Source organism: Phacochoerus africanus, chromosome 11 (assembly GCF_016906955.1).
Source record: "Phacochoerus africanus isolate WHEZ1 chromosome 11, ROS_Pafr_v1, whole genome shotgun sequence".
NCBI classification, from domain to species: domain Eukaryota; kingdom Metazoa; phylum Chordata; class Mammalia; order Artiodactyla; family Suidae; genus Phacochoerus; species Phacochoerus africanus.
In genome coordinates, this window is record NC_062554.1 from 129868036 (window position 1) to 129889759 (window position 21724).

Here is a 21724-nt window from a genome sequence, read left to right on the forward strand (position 1 = left end):
GGTGAGTACTTCTATCTAGAAATCTGGGTAGAAACATCCCACATGTATTCAGGTTACAAGAACATGATTTTTTTTAAAATTCCTACTTAAATATACTTCCTTTTGTTTAAGAGGAGTTTCTGGCATTTAGGAGAACTGATCTAGATTTTGGATTTTTGGAAATAGCTGAATGAGAGAGAAGAAATCCATCAAATGGTGATGGTGAATGAATTTGGGGGAGTGCATTGTTATCTTCTTCTCTTAGGGTCCTAATGGTTTATGGGGTTTGGGGTTTTTTTTTCCTTTCCATTAGTATGTGGAAGTTCTTGGGCCAGGGATTGAACATGCACCATGGTGGTGACAACACCAGATCCTTAACCTGCTAAGACCACCAGGAAACCCCTGTGAGTTTCTAATAGTCTCATACATCCTTTGCACTATTTTCACTGATTTGTTTTTGTCTTTATAGTCCATCTTGGCCTATTTTTGTCCTAAATTTTCAACAATATAAATACTAAATATCACATATATGCTTATTTGTCAACTACTGAAGTAACTGTGTATTGTTACTTTCCATGACATTATATATCCACTTAAAGAGAATTCCCCCTGTGAGGGTTCCCTTGTCAGGCAAGGGAAAAACAACTAAATGGAAAATTTACTTCTCAAATGGAAAACCACCTTGAGGATTTTAGTCTCAGAATATATAAATTCAAGGTACTTTGACTGAGGCTAATCAGGACAAGGGAGAATTAAGAAAAGGGAGGTAAAACAGACGGCAAGGGAACAGATTTTATAATTATGCCTCAAGAGAGAGAAAAGATGAGGGAGGGCAAATCAGACCTTAGACATTCCAGGAGACTCAGTGAGGAAGAATTAATATTGCTATGAGGAGCTAAAAATATATATCCCTAGATATCAGAGGACGTGCCTGACAACAGCTGAGTGGGTCAAAATGTCAGGCAAAGATTTTCCCCATCAAACGTCCAAACTACTCTGTGTCTCGGGGACCTCAGAAGGACCAGAGAAGTTGGAGAGATTACCCAGGAAATGGTTGACATTTAGAAAATCCTAAGTCAGAAAGAAGTTGCACATTTGGATGAAGACCAGATATAGGAAAAAAAATGCTTTTTGGAATATGTATCATCTACAAAGAGAAACAAAATAAATTTACAATGAGGCTGTTTCAATTCTCCATGGAATAATTTGGAAATTTCTGGCAAGTCAAAGAGAGTAAATGGAAACTATTAATTCATATCACTGATTTAATATGTACAAATGTATTTGTGTGATTTTTATCATTTGATTTTAATAAATGTAAAATATTTGTAAGGACATTCATAGGTCTATTTCTGATTTCAGTGTTATTCCTACTTCCTCCATAAGTTCTCAACTTCCTTGACAGCTAATGGTTCTACTGGGGGGGTTTAAAATATTCTGTATCTTATGACTGTGAATATTACTAGTAAATAATTATTCATGATCTACTATGAGGAGGTTGAGATTTGACAAAGTTAAGTGCCACAGACTGCAGAAACCAGTAGGCCAAGTCTCTCTGACTACAAAGCCCCTGATGTTTCCATTATGCTGATGGATGAAGAAAGGAGAGAGAAGGAACGGAAGGAAGAAAGAAGAGAAGGAAGAAAGAAGGGCAAAGGGAAATTTATTCTGAATGATTTAAAATAATTAGAATTGATTTTTTATTAAAGAAACCTTTAGAACAGGGATCAGCCATGTAACAGAAATGTGAGAAGTGGGTTACTAGGGACGGGAGCCAACTGGAGAGCACATGCCTTGCCTGCAGGGGGCAGTAGACTGGGGCCAGTGAATTGCGATTCCCCAGGTATCCCAGGGGCCTAAACCCTGCGTGGTAATAATATTTATTGAACGAATTAATTCAAGAATATGCTGAAAGATTTGCGTGATGCTAGGAGATTTTCATTTTAAAAACCAAGGTAATTTACTGAATACTTATTTCATATCTAACTTTGTACCACACATTAGGAGCTTATGATCTAATCAGTATGAGAAAAAACTATGGTATGGGCTACAAGCATATTAGGACTAAAACTGTTTAACTCTTGTCTTTTCTAGAGGACTGTCTTGAGATATGATGAGTTCCTATCTGCTTTCAGAATCTAGAATTACCTGTATATTGTTGGTATTTGAATTAGTTTTTTAAGCTAGACAGTCCTATCATTTCTACATTCATGCCAAAAATATACCAAATCCATTCACTTCTCTTCATCCATTGCTATCACTCTGATCCAATCCACCATCATGTCTCACACAGACTATTGCAATAGCTTTCTTTTTTTTTTTCCCGAGTGGTTTGATGTGGAATCTTAGTTTCTAGACCAGGGACTGAACCTAGGCTGCAGCAGTGAAAGCACCAAGTACTAAAACCACAACGGCTGCAGCAATGCCAGATCCTTAACCATGGCACCACAGCCATGGTTCTCATTTTATAAAACTGTTACCTTTAATGTGACACTTCTTTGGTCTTCTGATGAAACTCCCTGAACAGGGTGAATACCCAAGCATGGCAGGACAAATCCATTATACCTAAAAATGTAGAATGAATTAACAAAGCAGGAATATTAGACTAGAAGACCATGTTACTCTGAAGAACAAGTAGGAAAGACTTTTCTTAGGGTTAGTTTAATATGACTTTTTTCTTCTCATTCTCTTTAAAAAATGGATGATCCTTGATATTATAAATATGACATCATAACTGCATCCTTATTGGCAACTCTTTATATATCTTAAAGAGAAGTAGCACCTTTCTGAAAGCTGCATAATCTTTTCAAATTCTCCTGAATGTTCAGCAACCACCACAAGAGCCATAACACTGGCCTGAAACAAAAATGAATAGAATAGTTAAGAGTCTCGAACAATATACATCCAATATAATTAAATAAAAATTTAAAGTTTTCTGTGCTTTTAGTTATCCTTGCACACTCACATTTCAGCAATATAATCATAATGGCTATCACTGAGTAGTTACTATGTTTCAGTGACTATAAATATTACCCCATTTAAACTACATACTCCTATGACATACGCATTGCTGTAATCCATTGTATGAGTCAAAAGACAGAGTCTGGGATGGGGTTAAATAACTTGCCCAAGATCATTAGTCCGGTATAACCCCAAACCCCATACTCCTAGTTAAGCTACTGTAGTGAAAGATGATTGTATATGAAAATGGCACCATTTCTGACAGTCACATTCAACGAAGACCACAAAATGCTAGTTATAACAAATTTCATTAACACTTCCAAAAATTAATATTTTTTCCCAAACAAATCAAAATGTTTCAGAAAACTCTAATAATTTCTCTTAGGTCTCCAGAATAATGTTAATCTATGAATCGATAGATGGAACAACCTGTTGCATATTGCTGGTAAGCATGGTGGCTGTGGAAACATGCTTTGGATTCAGACTGTCTTGTCTACACCACTTTATTAGTCATGTGTCTTTGGACAAGTTAATCTGTAGGCCTTAGTTATTAAAGGATATAAAATGGGTAATGGTTAGTTATAAAATAGTAGGTTCCTCAGAAGGTAGTTGTAAAACATTAAATGAGATGATGTATAGCACAGGCTTAGCTCAGTGCTTGGCACATGGTAAATACTTAATAAATGCTGCTTATTATTAACTTATTTTTGAAGCAACATCAACACAGTATATCTAAATTTCAAGGTGTTTTAGATCAAAATTAGTAGGAAAAAAAAAAAGCAGTTATAGATATTGGCTTACTTTCTTGGCTTTCTCCAACACATCATCCAGATCCTAAAATAAGCATAAGTAATCACAGTCATTTTAGATGAATAAGTAACTGTTCTTTGGCTGTGTATATCAGTAGAGCTGAGGCACCATAAAGATTGACAATGATGGCAAGGAAGAGGGTGATGGAATATGAAGAGCCTATGCTGACCCATATTCCATTTACTCTCTCAGTAAAATCTGACTTCTGTTCCCATTCCACTAAAAGAGAAACTGTTATTGTCAAATAAAAGGACTTTTCTCTGTCTTCCTACCCTATCCCTCAGCAGCATTAGAAACTCCTCACTTGTCCTTTCCTTCCTTCTTGTCCTTTCCTTCCTTCTTGAAATATTTTCCACTCTTGGCTTCTGCAAATACTCCTCTCCAGCTGGCTGCTACTCTTCAGTCTCCTTGACTGGCTCTCTCTCCTTTAATTTCAGGACTCTATGCTTCTCTCTCTGTACTCACCAGAAGTGCTCTCATTACAATGCTCATTATGCTAATGAGTCCCCAGTTTTTATCTCCAGTCTATCATTTTCTCCTGAACCCAAGATTCAAGTTTAAAATGACTCTATGACATCTTCATGGGGATGGATATTAGGCTTCAGCATGTACTAAACCTAACTATTTTCCCTCCCCCCAAAAAACTATTCTTTCTTCAAACCTCAGTTTTCCCCATCTCAGTAAACAGCCCCACCATCTCTCTTCAGTATCCTCAAGTTCTCCTTTTCCCCTCCCTCTCCACATCCAATTCCTCTCAGCACGTAGGACAGATTCTACCTTTAAAGTATACCTTGAATCCATCTCATCTGTTTTTCTCAACTTCCCCTGGAACCACCATCATCTTTTGTCTAAATACTGCAAAAGCCTCCAAACTGGTCTTCCACCTTCCACTCTTGCTCTCCTTTATCTATTTGCCACACATCAGAAAAGCAGTTTTTTTGTTTGTTTTGTTTTTGTTTTTTGGCCGCACTCCCAGCATATGGAAGTTCCCCGGCCAGGGATGGAACCCAGGCTGCCGTCGCGGATTGTGCCTCCAGCTGCGACACACGAGACCTTTCAGCAAAGTGGTTTTTCAAACGGTATCAGGTCTCGTTACTCTTTAAAAAAACAAACCAATAAACGACTCCCTTTACTGGATCCCTATTGCGCTTCTAATGAAATTCGAACTCCTACCTCACCTATCCTCTGCAAACCTCTTCAGTCTTGTTTTATGCTCGCTTCTCTCAGTCTAGCTCATCAGGCCCCACCAAGTCTTTCAGTAGCTTGACTGCGCCAAATTCTGTCCCGTCTAGAAGCCTGCAACCTGCCTGCTTTCCTCACCACCATGCACACACCGCTTAGTCTTTCCAGCCCCAACGTCACTGTCCCCTCTTGAGAAGCTTTCCCCCTAAAAGAGACTCTGATCTTTTTCTCGTTTCTCAGCCTCTTGTTTCCAAAGTGGCGGGTAAAACACTTTGAAATTACGTATGTGTGTGTGTTGGTTTTTGTTTGCTCCTTTTGCCACTAGAACTGGAGCACACAGGGTATCGGAGCGAGCATGCGTCCTGTGGAACCTGGGTTCTCGGCCAGGAGCTGAGAGGATAAACAGCTGGGCAATGGCTGGGTAGGTGGGAAGGACTCCAGTGGCCCGAAACAGCAAATCGGTGCCAAGAAGAGATTATGGCTTTTTAGGGTAAGAAAGAAAAATCGGTGTGACTGAGATTAAATACAGAGTTAAGGAGCAAATCGCATGGGACCATAGACAGGGGCCTGGAAAGACTGGGGGATAACCCGAAGAGAAAGGACGGGGTCCTCCCCGCTCCCACGGGCCAAACCTCGCCCTCACATACGTGGTAAAAATCCGGGGCGGAGAGGTGACAGTGACAGTCCACCAGCCCTACGCCCACCGTCCCCATCACCGCAGCCAAGGAGTCCCTCGACTCGCTCGCGGGGCCTCAGCCGGAACGCTGCTGCCCGGGCGGACCGAGTTTCCGGCCGGACGCGTGCTCCTTCCTCCCTGGGAACCCGCACTTCCGCCCTCAGAGTTCCCGCCCATAGTTCAAGCTGGAAACATGGAGAGGGCTCTTTCTTCTCTGCGGGACGTGGAGAAAGTGGCCAGGACCGACGAGAGGACGTTGGTCCCTGCCGCTTCCCGCAAAGACTTCCGGGTGCGCTGCACCTCGAAGCGGGCGGTGATGGAAATGCTAGAACTGTGCGGCAGCTTCGTGCAAAAACTCGGGGACGCGCTGCCAGAGGAGATTCGCGAGCCCGTGCTGCGAGATGCGCAGTGGGTACGGGCCTCTTAGCCATCTCTTGTCTTATCACTCCGTTTTTCCACACCCCAGGCAGAAACGGTCAGGCCGAGTTAACGGTGCCCCACCTTTGGATGGAAGCACCAGGAGAAACGCGAGGGAGCGAAACAGATGCTGAGAGGCCGCTGGGTATTGTTAGTTACTTGTTAGTTACTTGGGCTAGTGCTGTCCCGCAGAAAAATACAAGGCGAGCCAAGTATGTAATTTGAAATTAAAAGAAAGAAAAAAATAGGTGAAATTAATTTTAATAATACTTATTTAACCTAATATATCCAAGATAGACTTTCAACTTGTAATAGTTAAAAAATGAACAAGATATTTTACATTCTGTTGTTCATACTAAGCTTTTCAAATCTGGGATCTTAACAGCTATCTCCTTCCTGACTAGCCATATTTTAAAGCCTCAACAGACAGGCAGTGTTTAGTTGCTTCGCTATTGGAGTGCAGACAGAGACTGAGAAATTCTCCAGGGAAGGGTAATACTGAAAGTCAGTCAATCACCAGCTTTTGGTCTTTCCTTTTGCTTGTTTTAGAACATCTTGAAAAGAGAGTGAAAATAATTTCCCTGTAAGTCTAAAGTAGATAGGGAAGCTGTCTTGGTTGTAAACTTCACCAAGATCACACACTGGCCCTTATAATACATTTCTCCTTCCTTTCTCAAATATTCTGCAAAGCCCTGAAAAAAGTGTTTTGGGGAAAGACACAACAAATTGGGGGATTGCTGCTTGTTGAAAGGAAGCACACAGTCTACTTTTATGCAGGAAAAAAAGTTAAAATGCTTATAATGTAGTACCTTTTTGAGTATAAACGACCACAATGCAAACAAAATAAAGATTCAGTGGAAGAAGGAAGGAACACTCCCTGGATTATGATTCTCTAACCCCCGTATTGCAAGTAAGGGAAGAAAAGAGACTTATCTGAGGACGTTTTTGGTAGTTTTTTGAGAGAAGACTGTTTTGTTGTGTAATGATCTTAGACTTTACCCCTTTCTAGGAAGTGCTAAGGTACTTAGAAAATATAATTAATTACCTTTCAGAAAAAGAGGAACTTGGCTTAAACTTTTATACCTTTAATGGATGATAAAGTGAATCAGAAGATAAAAAGTGTGGAGACAAACTGCCAAGGGAGTTCACTTGTGTTTTATTTTAATTAAGAGAGCAGATAAAAGTGGAGGTTTTAATTATGTAGACATATCTATCTAAAACCACATGATATAGTAACATTCTTAAATAATATTGATACAATTGTGCAATGAATATTACAAAGATAATTTATATCCTTGGGTAATTCTTAAAAGTCTATATATCAAGTAAAGATTTTACTTTAAAATTTTTAAAGTGTAGAATATGTACTTATAATTAGCAGTTATTTGATTTAAGCTTATTTTTAATTATATATAATGTACAAAAGATATTGTCATTATGAAAAAATAGCATAAAGCAGAAGTTTTTGAATTTCTATCCCCTATCCCTCTTGCATCCTGGAAGTAACTTACTGTTTTGGAGGGCACTTGGAGGGCGTAGTCCTTGTGTTTTTTGGCTTCACATCTGTCTCTCTCTCTCTTTTTTTAAATTTTTTGTTCGTTAGTTTTTTGCATTAATGGTGTGATGTTGTATTGTTAGCCTGTTTTATTTTTAAATCAAATATTTATTTGACTATTATGTGACAGTGTTATGGTAGAGATATATTTTATTATTTTAAGTATTGTATGATATGGATATATTGTTATGTTTATTCTCCTAATCTTGAATATAGAGTGTTCCCTCTGCCTCAGTATTCCATAATTTCAAACAGTGCTGAAATAAATATTCTCAGCTTATCCTTTTTATATTTTTATGAGAATAGCCCTTTAGCATACACTGATAGAAGTGAAATTGTTAGGTTATATGGAATATGCAATTAAAATTTTGATGGTACCACTAAATTCCTTTAGTTCTTTATTTTTTAAAATTTTAATTCCTTTAGTTCTTTATTTTTTTATTATGAACATTTTTAACCTTACAAAAAATAGACTAGTGCAGTGAATACCCATATATTCATCACCAAATTTAAGTTATCAAAAACACATTACACTTTTGATTTTAAAGCAAATCTCACATCTCATGTCATTTTATCCCTACCTACATACTTCAGGGTACACCTCAAAAAATACAGTCCTTTGTAAAGTGGAATTTAATTTTAAGCATGTGTATTTTCTCTCTTGTTAACACTGACACTCATTCAGGAACATATGTATTATTTATATCCTTGAGATTCACCTGAACCCAGATTTGTTGTTAGCTTTTTTTCCTTCATTTAAGAAGTAAATTTGTTTATAACAGTATTCTAAAATTTTGCATCACATTTTCTCATAGGTAGGAAATTGGCTATCAAGAACTGAAATGTGGCTAGAATCAATGACTGAAATGAAATCTCACCTCACTGAAAAGAATAAATATACTAATAGGCTAGTCTGCGGTTTTTTTAAATAATTCTCTCTCACAAATCAAAATTGTTATTTTCCAAAATATTTGAATTCAGCATTTAAAGTTATTTTTAGTGACTTGACTGTTGTGGATTTCTTGCAGACTTTCGAGTCAGCTGTACAAGAGAATGTCAGCATCAATGGGCAGGCGTGGCAGGAAGCTTCAGACAGTTGCTTTATGGGTATGTGATTTCAGTTTTCCCTCTGTCATTAATTTCTGAGTTATTTTTGTGGCTAGTTTTACTTTTCCTATATTCCTTTGTGTGTATTTTTTAAAATTATAGTTGATTTACAGTGTTGTGCCAATTCCTGATATACAGCAAAATAACCCAGTCATATATATACATACATTTCTTTTCTTAAATTATCTTCCATCATGGTCTAGCCCAAGAGACTGGATATAGTTCCTTGTGCTCTATAGTAAGACCTCATTGCTCTGATGAAGTTTAGTTTAGAAATTCAGGCATAATAAGAGAGTAACAACAACAATAATAAAACAATTATAATAATATAGCATAATGAAAGTTATGTGAATGTTCGCTCTCTCTCTCACTCTTAAAACATCATACAAATTTAATGCCTTCCCTGTCTTTAACCAAGACTTAGCATGCACTGGACTGTGACTTTTGCAGTTTGAGGTGTGACAGCAAAGCTAGCACAAACTTCTTTTTCCTTCTTCACAACTGCATGGATAGAAGATTTATTCTTACCGAAGATCTTAGCAACCTCAGCATACAGTTTTTTCCTTTCCTTATTGAGTCAAGAACTTCTACCTTTTCACTTAGTAGAAGCACATTACAGCTTCTCCTTGCCGTATTTGCATTGCCAACGTCACCACTCTTGTGCTTTGTGGCCATTATTAAGTAAAATAGGGGTTACTTGAATGCAAGCTCCGTGATACCGGTGATACCGTGACAATGGGTCTGATAACCCAGGTGGCTGCTAAGTGATGAATGGTGGGATATGCTGGCCAGAGGGTGATTCACGTCCTCAGCAGGGCAGAGCGGGACGGTGTGAGATCTCATCATGCTACTCAGATATAAAATATAAAACCTATCAATTGTTTATTTCTGGAATTTTTCCATTTAATTTGCAGACTGTGATTGACTATGGGTAACTGAAACTGGAAACTGAAACCACAGATAGGGGTGCACTGCTATAATAAGAAAAGGTTTGCTTTTTAGGGAGCTAACTGCTGGAGTGTAGGGATGGTTTGCAGAAGGGAGAAAGTCAAGGCAGGCAACCTTGGGAGGTTATTGCAGTCATAAGCAGAAGGTGGTAAAGACCTTCTCTAAGGCAGTGGAAAAGGAGAGAAAAAGGTGGATTCAAGAGATGTTTAGCAGATAGAATTAATAGGATCTGTGTCTGATATAATGCATGGAATCAATAAATAAGCTTTACGAAGACAAGAGAGCTTTGTTTTGTTCACAGAGATCACTGTGCCAATGAGTGAATGAATGAGAGAATGAATGAATTGAATATATATGTGAAACTAACTTCCTCCCTGCCTCTCTACACTGAAAAGACTTGTATTCAGAAGGCTGGACCAGGCCCATTTAAGAATTAAAAGATAAGTTCTTTGCAGAGTTCTGGCAGTGGCACAGTGGGTTAAGAATATGACTGCAGGGAGTTCCCGTCGTAGCGCAGTGGTTAACGAATCCGACTAGGAACCATGAGGTTGCGGGTTCGGTCCCTGCCCTTGCTCAGTGGGTTGACGATCCGGCGTTGTTGTGAGCTGTGGTATAGGTCGCAGACGCGGCTCGGATCCCATATTGCTGTGGCTCTGGCGTAGGCCGGCGGCTACAGCTCCGATTAGACCCCTAGCATGGGAACAGCCCATATGCCTCGGGAGCGGCCCAAGAAATGGCAAAAAGACCAAAAAAAAAAAAAAAAAAGAATATGACTGCAGTGGCTCAGGTCGCTGCAGAGGTCTGGGTTCCATCCCTGGCCCTACTCAGTGGGTTAAATGATCTGGTGTTGCCACAGCTGTGGGTGTAGGCTGGCAGCTGCAGCTTGGATTTGTTCCCTGGCCTGGGAACTTCCATATACCATGTGTGTGGCCATAAGAAGAAAAGAAATAACAAAGTTCCTTGAGAGCGGAAAACAGTGATGAGAAAAAATGTATATAGTTCCTGCTTGGCAACTGTACATATTTGTTAGATTGGTGACTAATTCCTCCCTGCTCAAATTTATACGTTTCAGTTTTGTATCTTTATCATTAGGTGGCGCTAAGAAACCATTTTCCTTTCTACATAGAAGCTTTAGCTGGGAGACTTCTTTTTAACTGTCAGGCTAGTGATTGAACTTTTAAAATAATAAAGCATAGGGAAGGCTGCTCATTTAAATGAGTATTCAAAGTAAGAAATGACTATGTCATAATACTCTTAGAAGAAGTAATTTAGTTGGACTTAGTGAATATTTGTTTCATGAGTGAAAGACCATACATGATGTATGTACCTCATTAATCTTTACCTAATATGTGTATTTATGCTGATGCGTGTCAGCAGTGTCTCAAAATGTTTCTAAAATATGTAACATGTTTCAGACTTCTCCCTAATGAAGGTCTCTACTCAATAAAATAAATAGATCCTCGGAGTTCCCTTTGGGGCTCAGTGGGTTAAGTACCTGACATAGTGTCTGTGAGGATGCGGGTTGAATATCTGGCCTCACTCAGTGGCTTAAGCAGGTGTTGCCACAAGCTGTGGTGTAGGTCACAGACGCAGCTCAGATCCAGTGTTGCCGGGGCTGTGGCGTAGGCCTGCAGCTGCAGCTCCAATTTGACACATAGCCTGGGAACTTCCATATGCTGCTTGTGTGGGTGTAAAAAGAATGAATAAATGAATGAATGAATGAATGAATAAATAAATAAATCCATTTCTAGCATAAACTTTGACCCAGAGGAACACCTAAGATGTAAGACCGGATAAGCTGAGGACCTAGCCCTTTAGTATTTATAACTACTTAATATTTGCTACTTTTTAAAATGATTTTGAAAATGAGATTGCTGTATCACCTGCATTTATTTCATCTGGAGTGCTTAATGTATGGGCCCCATTGCAGAGACCGCTGCTGAATCAAAATTTCTGCACTTCTGACAAGTTCTCCAGGTGATTATTCATTCTCCCAGAGTTTGAGAATCAGTACGATCGACTCTTGAGCAAGACGGGTTTGAGCTGCAAGGGTTCACTTATGCAGGGATTTTTTCCACCAAATACGTACTACAATACTACACTATTTGTAGTTGGTTGAATCTACAGATGTGGAACTGCAGATAAAGAGGATTAGCTATGAAGTTTGCTGGATTTTTAATCTTCGAGGGTCAGCATCCCAACCCCCTCGTCATTCAAGGGTCAACTGTATTTTAAAATATAGGAAAGCAACCGATAAGATAGCTTTGCCTAAATCAAAGAAACTCTAAAGTCACCATATCTTTTACTTTCTCCTATCCAGTTACACCTATTTCAGATCTAGCTACTCCACTCACTGCTGTTACAGCTTTGATTCAGCACATAATAAAGTCAAAACTTGCTGGCTTCCCTGATGTTAAATGTTCTTTACAAATGGTTCTTTTATATTGTATCATCCTTCTTTCCTTATAATTTATCCTGCAGCCATTTAGAACTTTTCTCTTTGCCACAGACTTTATGCTCTTGTAGACAATGTTTCCTCTGCCTCAGATGCTTCTCCCTGTTATTTTTTTCCCCTCCCTTTTTTTATGTAGTGGATTTACACTTATATTTCAAGATCTGACTGAAATGTTACTTTTTCTTTAAAGTCTTAAATTCCCAAGGCAGAGTTAATATTCCACTGTTCTTTGTCCCAATAACATTTTGTTCATATCTCTGATGCATTTGTTGTTTTGCAGTTATCTGTCTGTTACTCCCAGTGAATGATGAGCTCTTAGAGAGCAGGAATTATTTTATGTTCATATTTTATTTCTCTGATTCAAGCTTGCCTTCCCATAGGGGCTCAGTAGTTGACTGTTCAATGTGTAAATAAATCAGTCACCAAAGTGGGACGTCCATCTACGTGCCATATTTGTTTTCCTTAAATTTTGTGTTTTCTAAATTTAGTTTACTTACATTACATTTTAATGTAGACTATAAACAATAGGTTTTAAGGAACTTTTGGATATATTTTTGATATTATTTTTGGTATTATTATTATTATTATTCTGTTTCTCTTGAAATAGACTCTGATATAAAAGTACTTGAAGACCAGTTTGATGAAATCATAGTTGATGTAGCCACAAAACGTAAGCAGTATCCCAGGAAGATCCTTGAATGTGTCATCAAAATCATAAAAGCAAAACAAGAAGTTCTGGTAAGATGATTTACCTCTGAAATAGTAAGTTTTATGTAACATCTATTTTGCTACAACAAAAAATTAAAGAATAAGATTCAAGTGGAGATAAGTGACGTTTTGTTTCCTTTGTTTTTACTGCCTTGATTACTACTGTTTGTTGTAAAACTTTCCTCCTTTTCTGAGTCACACTAGGTTTTGACAACAGCTGATAATAAAATAAAATAGACCTTTAAAATGGAAGAATGACACTTTCTTAATTCTGAGACTAGGAAGGAAAAAGAAATTTATTTTTTTAAGCTTTTTCCTTCTACCTGTCTTTGTTTTTGGCATATTATTTGTATATATTTATATATTTTGGAAGACCTTTTAGTTAAATCGGTGATGAAGATTGACTTCCTGTTCATAACACCAAAACTTGCTTTCTGAATTGTGTGTAATGTTTTTTGCTCCAGAAAATCATCCTGAGGTGGAAGTAGGTTTGCCTCTGGAGTGAGATACACAAGTTGCTTTCAGTGGTGCTATACGGTTTGTCCTTGGCTTTTGAAATTATCGTACACTTTCACGTATAAATTTTGCATTTACTTTCCTTTCAGGAATTGTTTTAGGGAGTAAAGGCAGATACATTAAAACATTTTAGTTACCATTCTATAAGAAAAAAATAGTTATAAGCAAAATTTTTTGGTGTTTTTTAAATTTTTTTTCTTTAGAAGTAGTCCTCCAAGAAATACCCTGCTCCATCCCCTCCATCTACTTTTAAAGTTTCCTCTGGAAAAACATTCACAATGGATTTACTTTGCCGTGTCTCCTTCCCTGTTATTCCCCTTTCCCTACTCTGACCTAGTATCAGCACTGCATGAAAGAAAGTTGGCAGGCCTAGGTGGAGCACTGCTGTGGAAGTTTAAAAAGTGATGCAAGGTGAATGGGGTGAGGCTATTAAAGATAGCCTTTTTTTAAAAAACAAAAAACCCACTTTTTTTGGCTCCTGCTACTTTGGGTAAGAAAAAAGAGAGAACTTTCCTTTTTCTTTCTTTTTATCTTTTCTTTTTATGGCCACACTTGTGGCATATAGAAGTTACCCAGCTAGGGGTCAAATCAGAGCTGCAGCTGCTGGCCTTTGCTGTAGCTACAGCATCACTGGATCCAAGCTGCATCTGTGACACACACTGCAGCTTGTATCAACGCCAGATCCTTAACCCACTGCTCAGAGCCAGGGATTGAACCTTCATCCTCATGGACACCATATTGGCTTCCTAACCTACTGGGCCACAACGAAAACTCTTGGATCTTGTTCTTACAGATCAACTACTGCAGACCTACTGTATCATAGGATATGTAGGTAGACACTGGTGTGCTGACCTGGTAGTGGCCTCGCCATTTTTTAAAGCAGTTTCTATGAGAATATGAGTTCTGAGTTGTAAATACTTGTTTTAACTTTTGAAAAATAGCCCATTCATAATTTGGAAACTACATTATACTTTATAAACACGAGATTCAGTCTCCGTGCCTTTAATTTTGCTTGATTGCTTTTCTTATGCTTTTTTATGGTGCTATATCTTAGTGTATGCAGTAGGTGGCAATACTGTAAAAGGTATAATTCAGACTTCGGTTGATCTTTTCTCCTCCCTTCCCTACAGATTTTTGGATCTAATTGGGAGTGGGGGTGGGGATTGTTAGGGTTTTGAGGGATTTTTGGTTTTGGGGAAAAGGATGTGCTGTTAATAGTATATTTGCTTATATTAGCTGAAGATGTTTATATGAGGCACTGAGTGGTTAAATTAAATCTGTTTAAATTTATTTTATGTTTAGAAGCAGTACCACCCTGTTGTACATCCATTAGGCCTAAAATATGATCCTGATCCAGGTGAGTCAGTATTCATTTGTGGTAAGAGTAAAACATGAGCTTGTAATTTTATGAGTTCCTGATACTCTTTTATTTTATTTTATTTTGTCTTTTTGTCTCTTTGGGGCCACACCCATGGCACATGGAGACTCCCAGGCTAGGGGAGCTGTAACTGCTGGCCTGTGTCAGAGCCACAGCAGTGCATGATTTGAGCTGCATCTGCGACCTACACCACAGCTCACGGCAAAGCCAGATCCTTAACCCACTGAGCAAGGCCAGGGATGGAACCGGAATCCTCCTAGATGCTAGTCGGGTTCTTTAACCGCCGAGCCACCCAGGAACTCCCTGATACTCCTTAAAGGTGTCGGCATCGAGGGTATCTTCTCTCTGATGCTCTCACTCACTCATCAGTGTTTAGCTCTCTTTTTCACTTAGAATAATGAGAACTTGATCTAAACCTACCAACTCAGAATCTCTAGGACTAAGACCCAGGAATCTGGATTTTACTAAACTCTCTCCCAATCTAGATTATTGTAACACCTTCCCAGTCTCTAACTTCTATTGTATTACCCTCCCATCCCTAATGCTATTAAAACTCTCCATTCTTTGCATCGTAGCCAAAGTTATACTATTAAAGCGCGCATGGTATCTCTCCTCAGTGTGATAATCTTCATTAATTTCCCATCAGTTACAGAATAAAATCCAATAAAAATATAGCATTGAATTTAAGAAGAGATATGCACACTTACTATGCCTTTGAACTCATTTCTCTTTCCACTTAAGTGCATCCTCTAAAACACAAATAAAATTAATACAAACTTTGTAAATCTAGCAACAGAGCTGGTGTTGCTAAAAATATGGATGATATATAACTTTAAATGGCTCTTGTTTTCACATTTACAAGTTTGTAACAACTGGAATTCCCCAGGTGGCCTAGCAGTCAAGGATTCGGTGTTGTCAGTGCTGTGGCTCTAGTTCGCTCCTAGCCTGAGAACTTCTGCATGATGCAGACACAGCTGAAAAATAAATAAATAAGTACAAATTTTCAATAATTTTCCTGAGAGACCTTTTAGAATTTGCCTTTGGCACTCAAAAGTATCATTTCTGAACTATTAGTAAAACAGTTAAGACCTTGATTTATTTATGTAGCATTTGAGTACTGTTGTTGAATTCTGAATTACTTTCTAATATATCCACTTGCCTTCCTAAGTGTCCCAAGCCAATGGGACAAACCAAGGGGTGGAAGTACAAACGTACAAGTACTCTGAAATTGGTTAAAATTGCTGCATTCACTGTATTTGGCAATAAAAATTGACCTAGGACCTAACACTTAATTGCTGTGGTTCACTAAGGGATAGTTGCCAAAATGCCGTGGTTGATGTATTTAGTGGTTTTGGTCTCTAACAACATAAAAATAATAATTGAAACTTGTGGTATCATAATGTACTCAAATGTTACTTTTTAGATATAGTTAATTCTCCTCTAAGGAAACTTGGTAGCGTTTTTATCTTAAAAGGGAAATAGATCTACTTAAATGATCCTTTGAAGGTCTGCATGATTTTATTTCTGCTATTCCAGTTAGGTAGTATTAGTGGAAAAATCTTTATCATATGATTCTGACTTCACAAGTAAGCAAAGGACTACTTAGAATATATCTTTTGGATAAATTCTGAGATTTTGTTGTTATACATTTTCATAATGTTTATAGAATAGCAATGGTTCTTTAAACACAGCAAAATTAAAGTTTTATTAGTTGGATGTCTTTGGGCAAGTCACTTGGCTTTTTCAAACCTCAGTTTCTTTATGGCAAATTCTAGATTTGGAACCTGATGCTTTCAGATAAACTGTGAGTTCTAGCTAAATATTACAGAAATGACCTGCCTTTTTATTGAGGTTGTGCTATGAATCACATGAGGTAAGGGGTTCTATTAACTGTAACTAAAATGTGTAAGTAGTAGTTTATAAGGAAATGCTATGTAATAATAACCCTATTATAAATCCTGTCCCATTTACAGTGGTACACCTTATAGTACTGCATATCTTATAACACATTTAATTGATAAGTTATGAAATTAATTAAAATGGCTTAGGTAGAAAGTGAAAAGCATAAATTTGTATAGAACCTAAAAATCTGTTAAGTTGCATGGGAAAACTTTTATGGGAAATTTAAAAAAATTTTTCTTTTCTTCTATTTTAATTTTTTATCATTTTATAGCATTTTTAATAACTCAGTTACACTTATGGTTGTACAATGATCGTCACAACCAAATTTTATAGCGTTTCCATCCCCAATCCTTAATTTTCTTAGATATGAGATAGTATATTAGATATGAGAATGTCCTTAGTTTTAGAATTTTCCATAGACTTATTTAAGGGTGAAGTATGTCAAAAGAGAATCTGGGAGGTTTCCTGGATATGAATATTTTAGGAGTGATTTCAAAACCAAGAGTGATGACTGTTGCTTTGTAGTATAGTCTGAAGTCAGGAAGCCTGATTCCTCCAGCTCTTTTTTTCTTTTTTAGGTTGTCTTTGGCTATTCTGGATCTTTTGTGCTTCCAAGCAAACTTTAAAATATTTTGTTCGAGTTCTGTGAAAAATGTCCTTGGTAATTTGATAGGGATTGCATTGAATCTGTATATTGCCTTAGGTAGTATAGTCATTTTGATAATATTGACTCTTCTAATCCAAGAGCATGGTATGTCTTTCCATCTATTTGTGTCATCTTTGATTTCTTTCATCAGCATCTTAGAATTTTGAGAGTACAGGTCTTTTGTCTCTTTAGGTAGGTTTACTCTTCGCTATTTTGTTCTTTTGGATGTGATGGTAAATGGGATTGCTTCCCTAATTTCTCTTTCTGATCTTTCATTATTAGTGTATAGAAATGCCGTTGATTTCTGTGTATTAATTTTGTATCCTGCGACTTTGCCAAATTCGTGGATGAGCTCTAACAGTTTTCTGGTAGAGTCTTTAGGATTCTCTAGGTATAGTATCATGTCATCTGCAAATAGTGATAGTTGTACTTCTTCCTTTCCCTTTTGGACTCCCTTTATTTCTTTTACTTCTCTGATTGCTGTGGCTAGGACTTCCAAAACTATGTTGAATAGTAGTGGGGAGAGCAGACATCCTTGTGTTGTTCCTGATCTCAGCGGGAATTCTTTCAGCTTTTCACCATTGAGAATAATAGCTGTGGGTTTGTCGTATATGGCCTTTATCATGTTGAGGTAGGTTCCTGCTATGCCCACTTTCTGAAGGGTTTTTATCAGAAATGGGTGTTGGAATTTGTCAAAGGCTTTTTCCGAGTCTATTGAGAGGATCATATGGTTTTTATTCTTCAGTTTGTTAATGTGGTGTATCACACTGATGGATTTGTGGATATCGAAGAACCCTTGCATCCCTGGGATAAATCCCACTTGATCATGATGTACAATCCTTTTAATGTATTGTTGGATGTGGTTTGCTAGTATTTTGTTGAGGATTTTTGCATCGATGTTCACCAGTGAAATTGGCCTGTAGTTTTCTTTTTTTGTGGTATCTTTGTCTGGTTTTGGTATCAGGGTGATGGTGGCCTCATAGAATGAGTTTGGGAGTGTCCCTTCCTCTGTGATTTTTTTTGGAGTAGTTTCAGAAGGATAGGTGTTAGCTCTTCTCTAAATGTGTGATAGAATTCGCCTGTGAAGCCATCTGGTCCTGGACTTTTGTTTGTTGGAAGTTTTTTAATCACAGTTTCAGTTTCAGTTCTTGTGATGGGTCCATTCATCTTTTCTATTTCATCTTGGTTTAGTCTTGGAAGATTGTACTTTTCTAAGAATTTGTCCATTTCTTCTAGGTTTTCCGTTTTATTGGCACATAGATGCATATAGTAATCTCTTATAATCCTTTGTATTTCTGTGATGTCCATTGTTACTTCTCCTTTTTCTTTTTTTTTTGTCTTTTGTCTTTTTTGTTGTTGTTGTTGTTGCTATTTCTTGGGCCGCTCCTGCGGCATATGGAGGTTCCCAGGCTAGGGGTTGAATCAGAGCTGTAGCCACCGGCCTATGCCAGAGCCACAGCAATGCGGGATCCGAGCCGTGTCTGCGACCTACACCACAGCTCACGGCAACGCCGGATCGTTAACCCACTGAGCAAGGGCAGGGACCGAACCTGCAACCTCATGGTTCCTAGTCGGATTCGTTAACCACTGCGCCACGACGGGAACTCCTACTTCTCCTTTTTCATTTCTAATTGTATTGATTTGAGTCCTCTCTCTTTTTTGCTTGATAAGTCTGGCTAAGGGTTTATCAATTTTGTTGATCTTTTCAAAGAACCAGCTTTTCATTTCATTGATCTTTTCTATGGTTTTCTTCGTTTCTATTTCATTGATTTCTGCTCTGATCTTTATGATATCTTTCCTTCTTAGGTCCTGTCCTTCTCTCTCGAGCTGCTTTAGATGTAAAGTTAGCTTGTTTATTTGAGCTTTTTCTTGTTTCCTGAGGTGGGCTTGTATTGCTATAAACTTTCCTCTTAGAATGGCTTTTGCTGCATCCCATAGGTTTTGGAATGTCGTATCTTCATTATCATTTGCTGCTAGGTATTTTTTAATTTCCTCTTTGATTTCTTCAGTGATCCATTGGTTGTTTTAGTAGCATGTTGTTGAGTCTCCACATGTTTGTGTTTTTTGCTGCTGTTTTTTTCTTATTGTTGATTTCCAGTTGTATAGTTTTGTGGTTGGAAAAGATGCTTGATATGACTTCAATTTTCTTAAAGTTACTGAGGCTTGATTTGTAGCCCAGGATGTGATCAATCTTAGAGAATGTTCCATGTGCACTTGAGGAGAATGTGTATTTTGTTGCTTTTGGATGGAATGTCCTATAAATATCTATTCAGTCCATCTGGTCTAATGCTTCATTCAGGACCTGTGTTTCCTTATTAAATTTCTGGTTGATCTGTCCATTGTTGTAAGTGGGGTGTTAAAGTCCCTGACTATGATTGCATTATTGTCGATTTGTCCTTTTAAGGTTGTTAGCAGTTGCCTTATATATTGTTGTGAACCTGTGTTGGGTGTGTAGATATTTAAAATTGTTATATCTTCTTCTTGGATTGATCCTTTGATCATTATGTAGTGACCTTCCTTGTCCCTTAAAATATTCTTCATTTTAAAGTCTATTTTGTCTGATATGAGTATTGCTACTCCAGCTTTCTTTTGACTCCCGTTTGCATGAAATATTTTCTTCCATCCTCTCACTTTCAATTTGTATGTGTCCCTAGAAATGAAGTGGGTCTCTTGAAGGCAGCACATATATAGGTCTTGTTTTTGTATCCATTCATCCAGTGTAAGTCTTTTGGTTGGAGCATTTAGTCCATTAACATTTAAGGCAGTTATTGATATATATGTTCTTATTGCCATTTTATTAATTGCTTTGGATTTGTTTTTGTTGTTCTTTTTTTCTTCCCTTCTTCTCTTGCTCTCTCCTCTTCTGGTTTGATGACTATCTTTAGTGTTGTATTTGGGTGGATTTTTCTTATTTGTTTGTGTATCAGTTGTAGATTTTTGGTTTGCAATTACTCTGAAGTTTTGATATAAGAGTCTATATGTGTATGAGATTGTTTTAAGTTGTTGGTCTCTTAATTGCAAGTGTGTCTCCAGTGTCCTGCATTTGTACCCACCTCTTCTCATGATTTCTGATTTTGGTGGCATAGTTGTGCATGGATGATTTCGTATTTTTACTGTATATATACCTTTACTGGTAAGCCTTGTCATTTGTGGTATTTTTGTTTCTGGTTGCGGTCTTTTCTTTTCTGCCTAGAGAAGTTCTTTTAGTATTTGTTGTAAAGCTGGTTTAGTGTTTCTGAATTCTCTTAGCTGCTACTTATCTGTTTTTTGATTTCTCCTTCAAATCTGATTGAGAGCCTTGCTGGGTAGAGTAATCTTGGTTGGAGGTTTTTTCTTTTATCACGTTAAGTATATCATGCCACTCCCTTCTGACCTGCAGAGCTTCTGCTGAAAAATCTGCCAATAACCTTATTGGGGTTCCCTTGTATGTTATTTGTTTCTTTTCCCTAGCTGCTCTTAGTGTTTTCTCTTTGTCTTTAATTTTGGTCAGTTTGATTAATATGTGTCTTGGGGTGTTCCTCCTTGGGTTTATTTTATATGGTACTTGTTGCACTTCCTGGATTTGAGTGAGTGGTTCCTTTCCCATATTAGGGAAGTTTTTGGTTATTATCTCTTCGAATATTTTTTCTGTGCCTTTCTCTCTTCTCTTTCTGGCACCCCTATAATATGGATGTTGGAGCATTTAACATTGTCCCAGAGTTCTCTGAGATTCTCTTCATTTTTTTTTTTTCTGTTCCGCATCAGTGGTTTCCACAAATCTGTCCTCCACCTCACTTATTTGTTCTTCTGCCTCCTGTATTCTGCTGTTAGCTGCTTCTAATGAATTTTTTATTTCAGTTATTGTATTTTGCATCTCTTCTTGTTCAAGTTTTATACCTTGTATCTCTTTCCTCAGTGTTTCCTGTAAACTGAGCATCTTTGCCTCCAGTTTATTTCCAGTGTCTTTCATCATCTTCAGCATCAACAGTCTAAAGTCTTTTTCCTGGAGGCTGAGAATCTCCTCATCACTTAGCTGATTTTCTGGGGTTTTTTCTTTCTCCCTCATCTGAGTTATGGTTCTCTGTCTTTTTATTTTTATAGGTTTTTGGTGTGGTGACCTTTTTATAGATGATAGAGTTGTAGCCTCTCATACTCCTGGTGTCTGCCCCCTTTGTGGCTGAAGTTGGTATGGGGGCTTGCTGTAGGCTTCCTGATGGGAGGGACTGATGCCTGCCCACTGGTAGGCGGAGCTGATTCCTATCTCTCTGGTGCATCTATGGGTGAAATTAGAGGCATCTGTGTGCCTGGGGGCTCTTTAGGCAGCCTGTTTACTGATGGGTGGGGCTGTGATCCCACCTGGATTGTTGTTTACCCTGTGGCTTCTCAGTGCTGACTGACGGGTGGGGCCAGATTTTCCCCAAATGGCCATCTCCAGAGAAAGGCATGCTGCTGAATATTCCCAAGAGCTTTGCTTCCAATGCCCTTCCCCCACAGCAAGTCACTTT

The 21724-nt window shown here is 38.0% G+C and overlaps 2 protein-coding genes across 6 annotated transcripts in view; one reads left to right on the forward strand and one right to left on the reverse strand.

Annotated features, from left to right (window-relative positions):
• TATDN3 (TatD DNase domain containing 3) overlaps positions 1 to 5734 on the reverse strand; it is a 26804-nt gene extending 21070 nt beyond the window's left edge. For 3 of the 5 annotated variants that reach the window (XR_007130987.1, XR_007130986.1, XM_047754135.1), the window contains exons 1-4: positions 5580 to 5732; positions 3742 to 3774; positions 2762 to 2835; positions 2460 to 2544 (exon numbers count right to left, since the gene is read on the reverse strand). Coding sequence is in view for 3 of the 5 variants with exons in the window: in XM_047754135.1 (XP_047610091.1) it covers positions 2460 to 2544; positions 2762 to 2835; positions 3742 to 3774; positions 5580 to 5645 (258 nt within the window). In the remaining 2 variants the exon portion in view is untranslated. Of the gene's footprint in view, positions 1 to 2459; positions 2545 to 2761; positions 2836 to 3741; positions 3775 to 5579 lie in introns of all 5 variants that reach the window. The other 2 variants (XM_047754136.1, XM_047754137.1) reach the window with 2 other exon arrangements.
• A 26-nt stretch (positions 5735 to 5760) lies between these two features.
• NSL1 (NSL1 component of MIS12 kinetochore complex) overlaps positions 5761 to 21724 on the forward strand; it is a 45189-nt gene continuing 29225 nt past the window's right edge. Inside the window, exons 1-4 of the mRNA XM_047754134.1 lie at positions 5761 to 6020; positions 8609 to 8687; positions 12698 to 12828; positions 14617 to 14671. Of these exons, the coding sequence (XP_047610090.1) occupies positions 5802 to 6020; positions 8609 to 8687; positions 12698 to 12828; positions 14617 to 14671 (484 nt within the window). The 5' untranslated portion in view covers positions 5761 to 5801. The remainder of the gene's footprint in view (positions 6021 to 8608; positions 8688 to 12697; positions 12829 to 14616; positions 14672 to 21724) is intronic.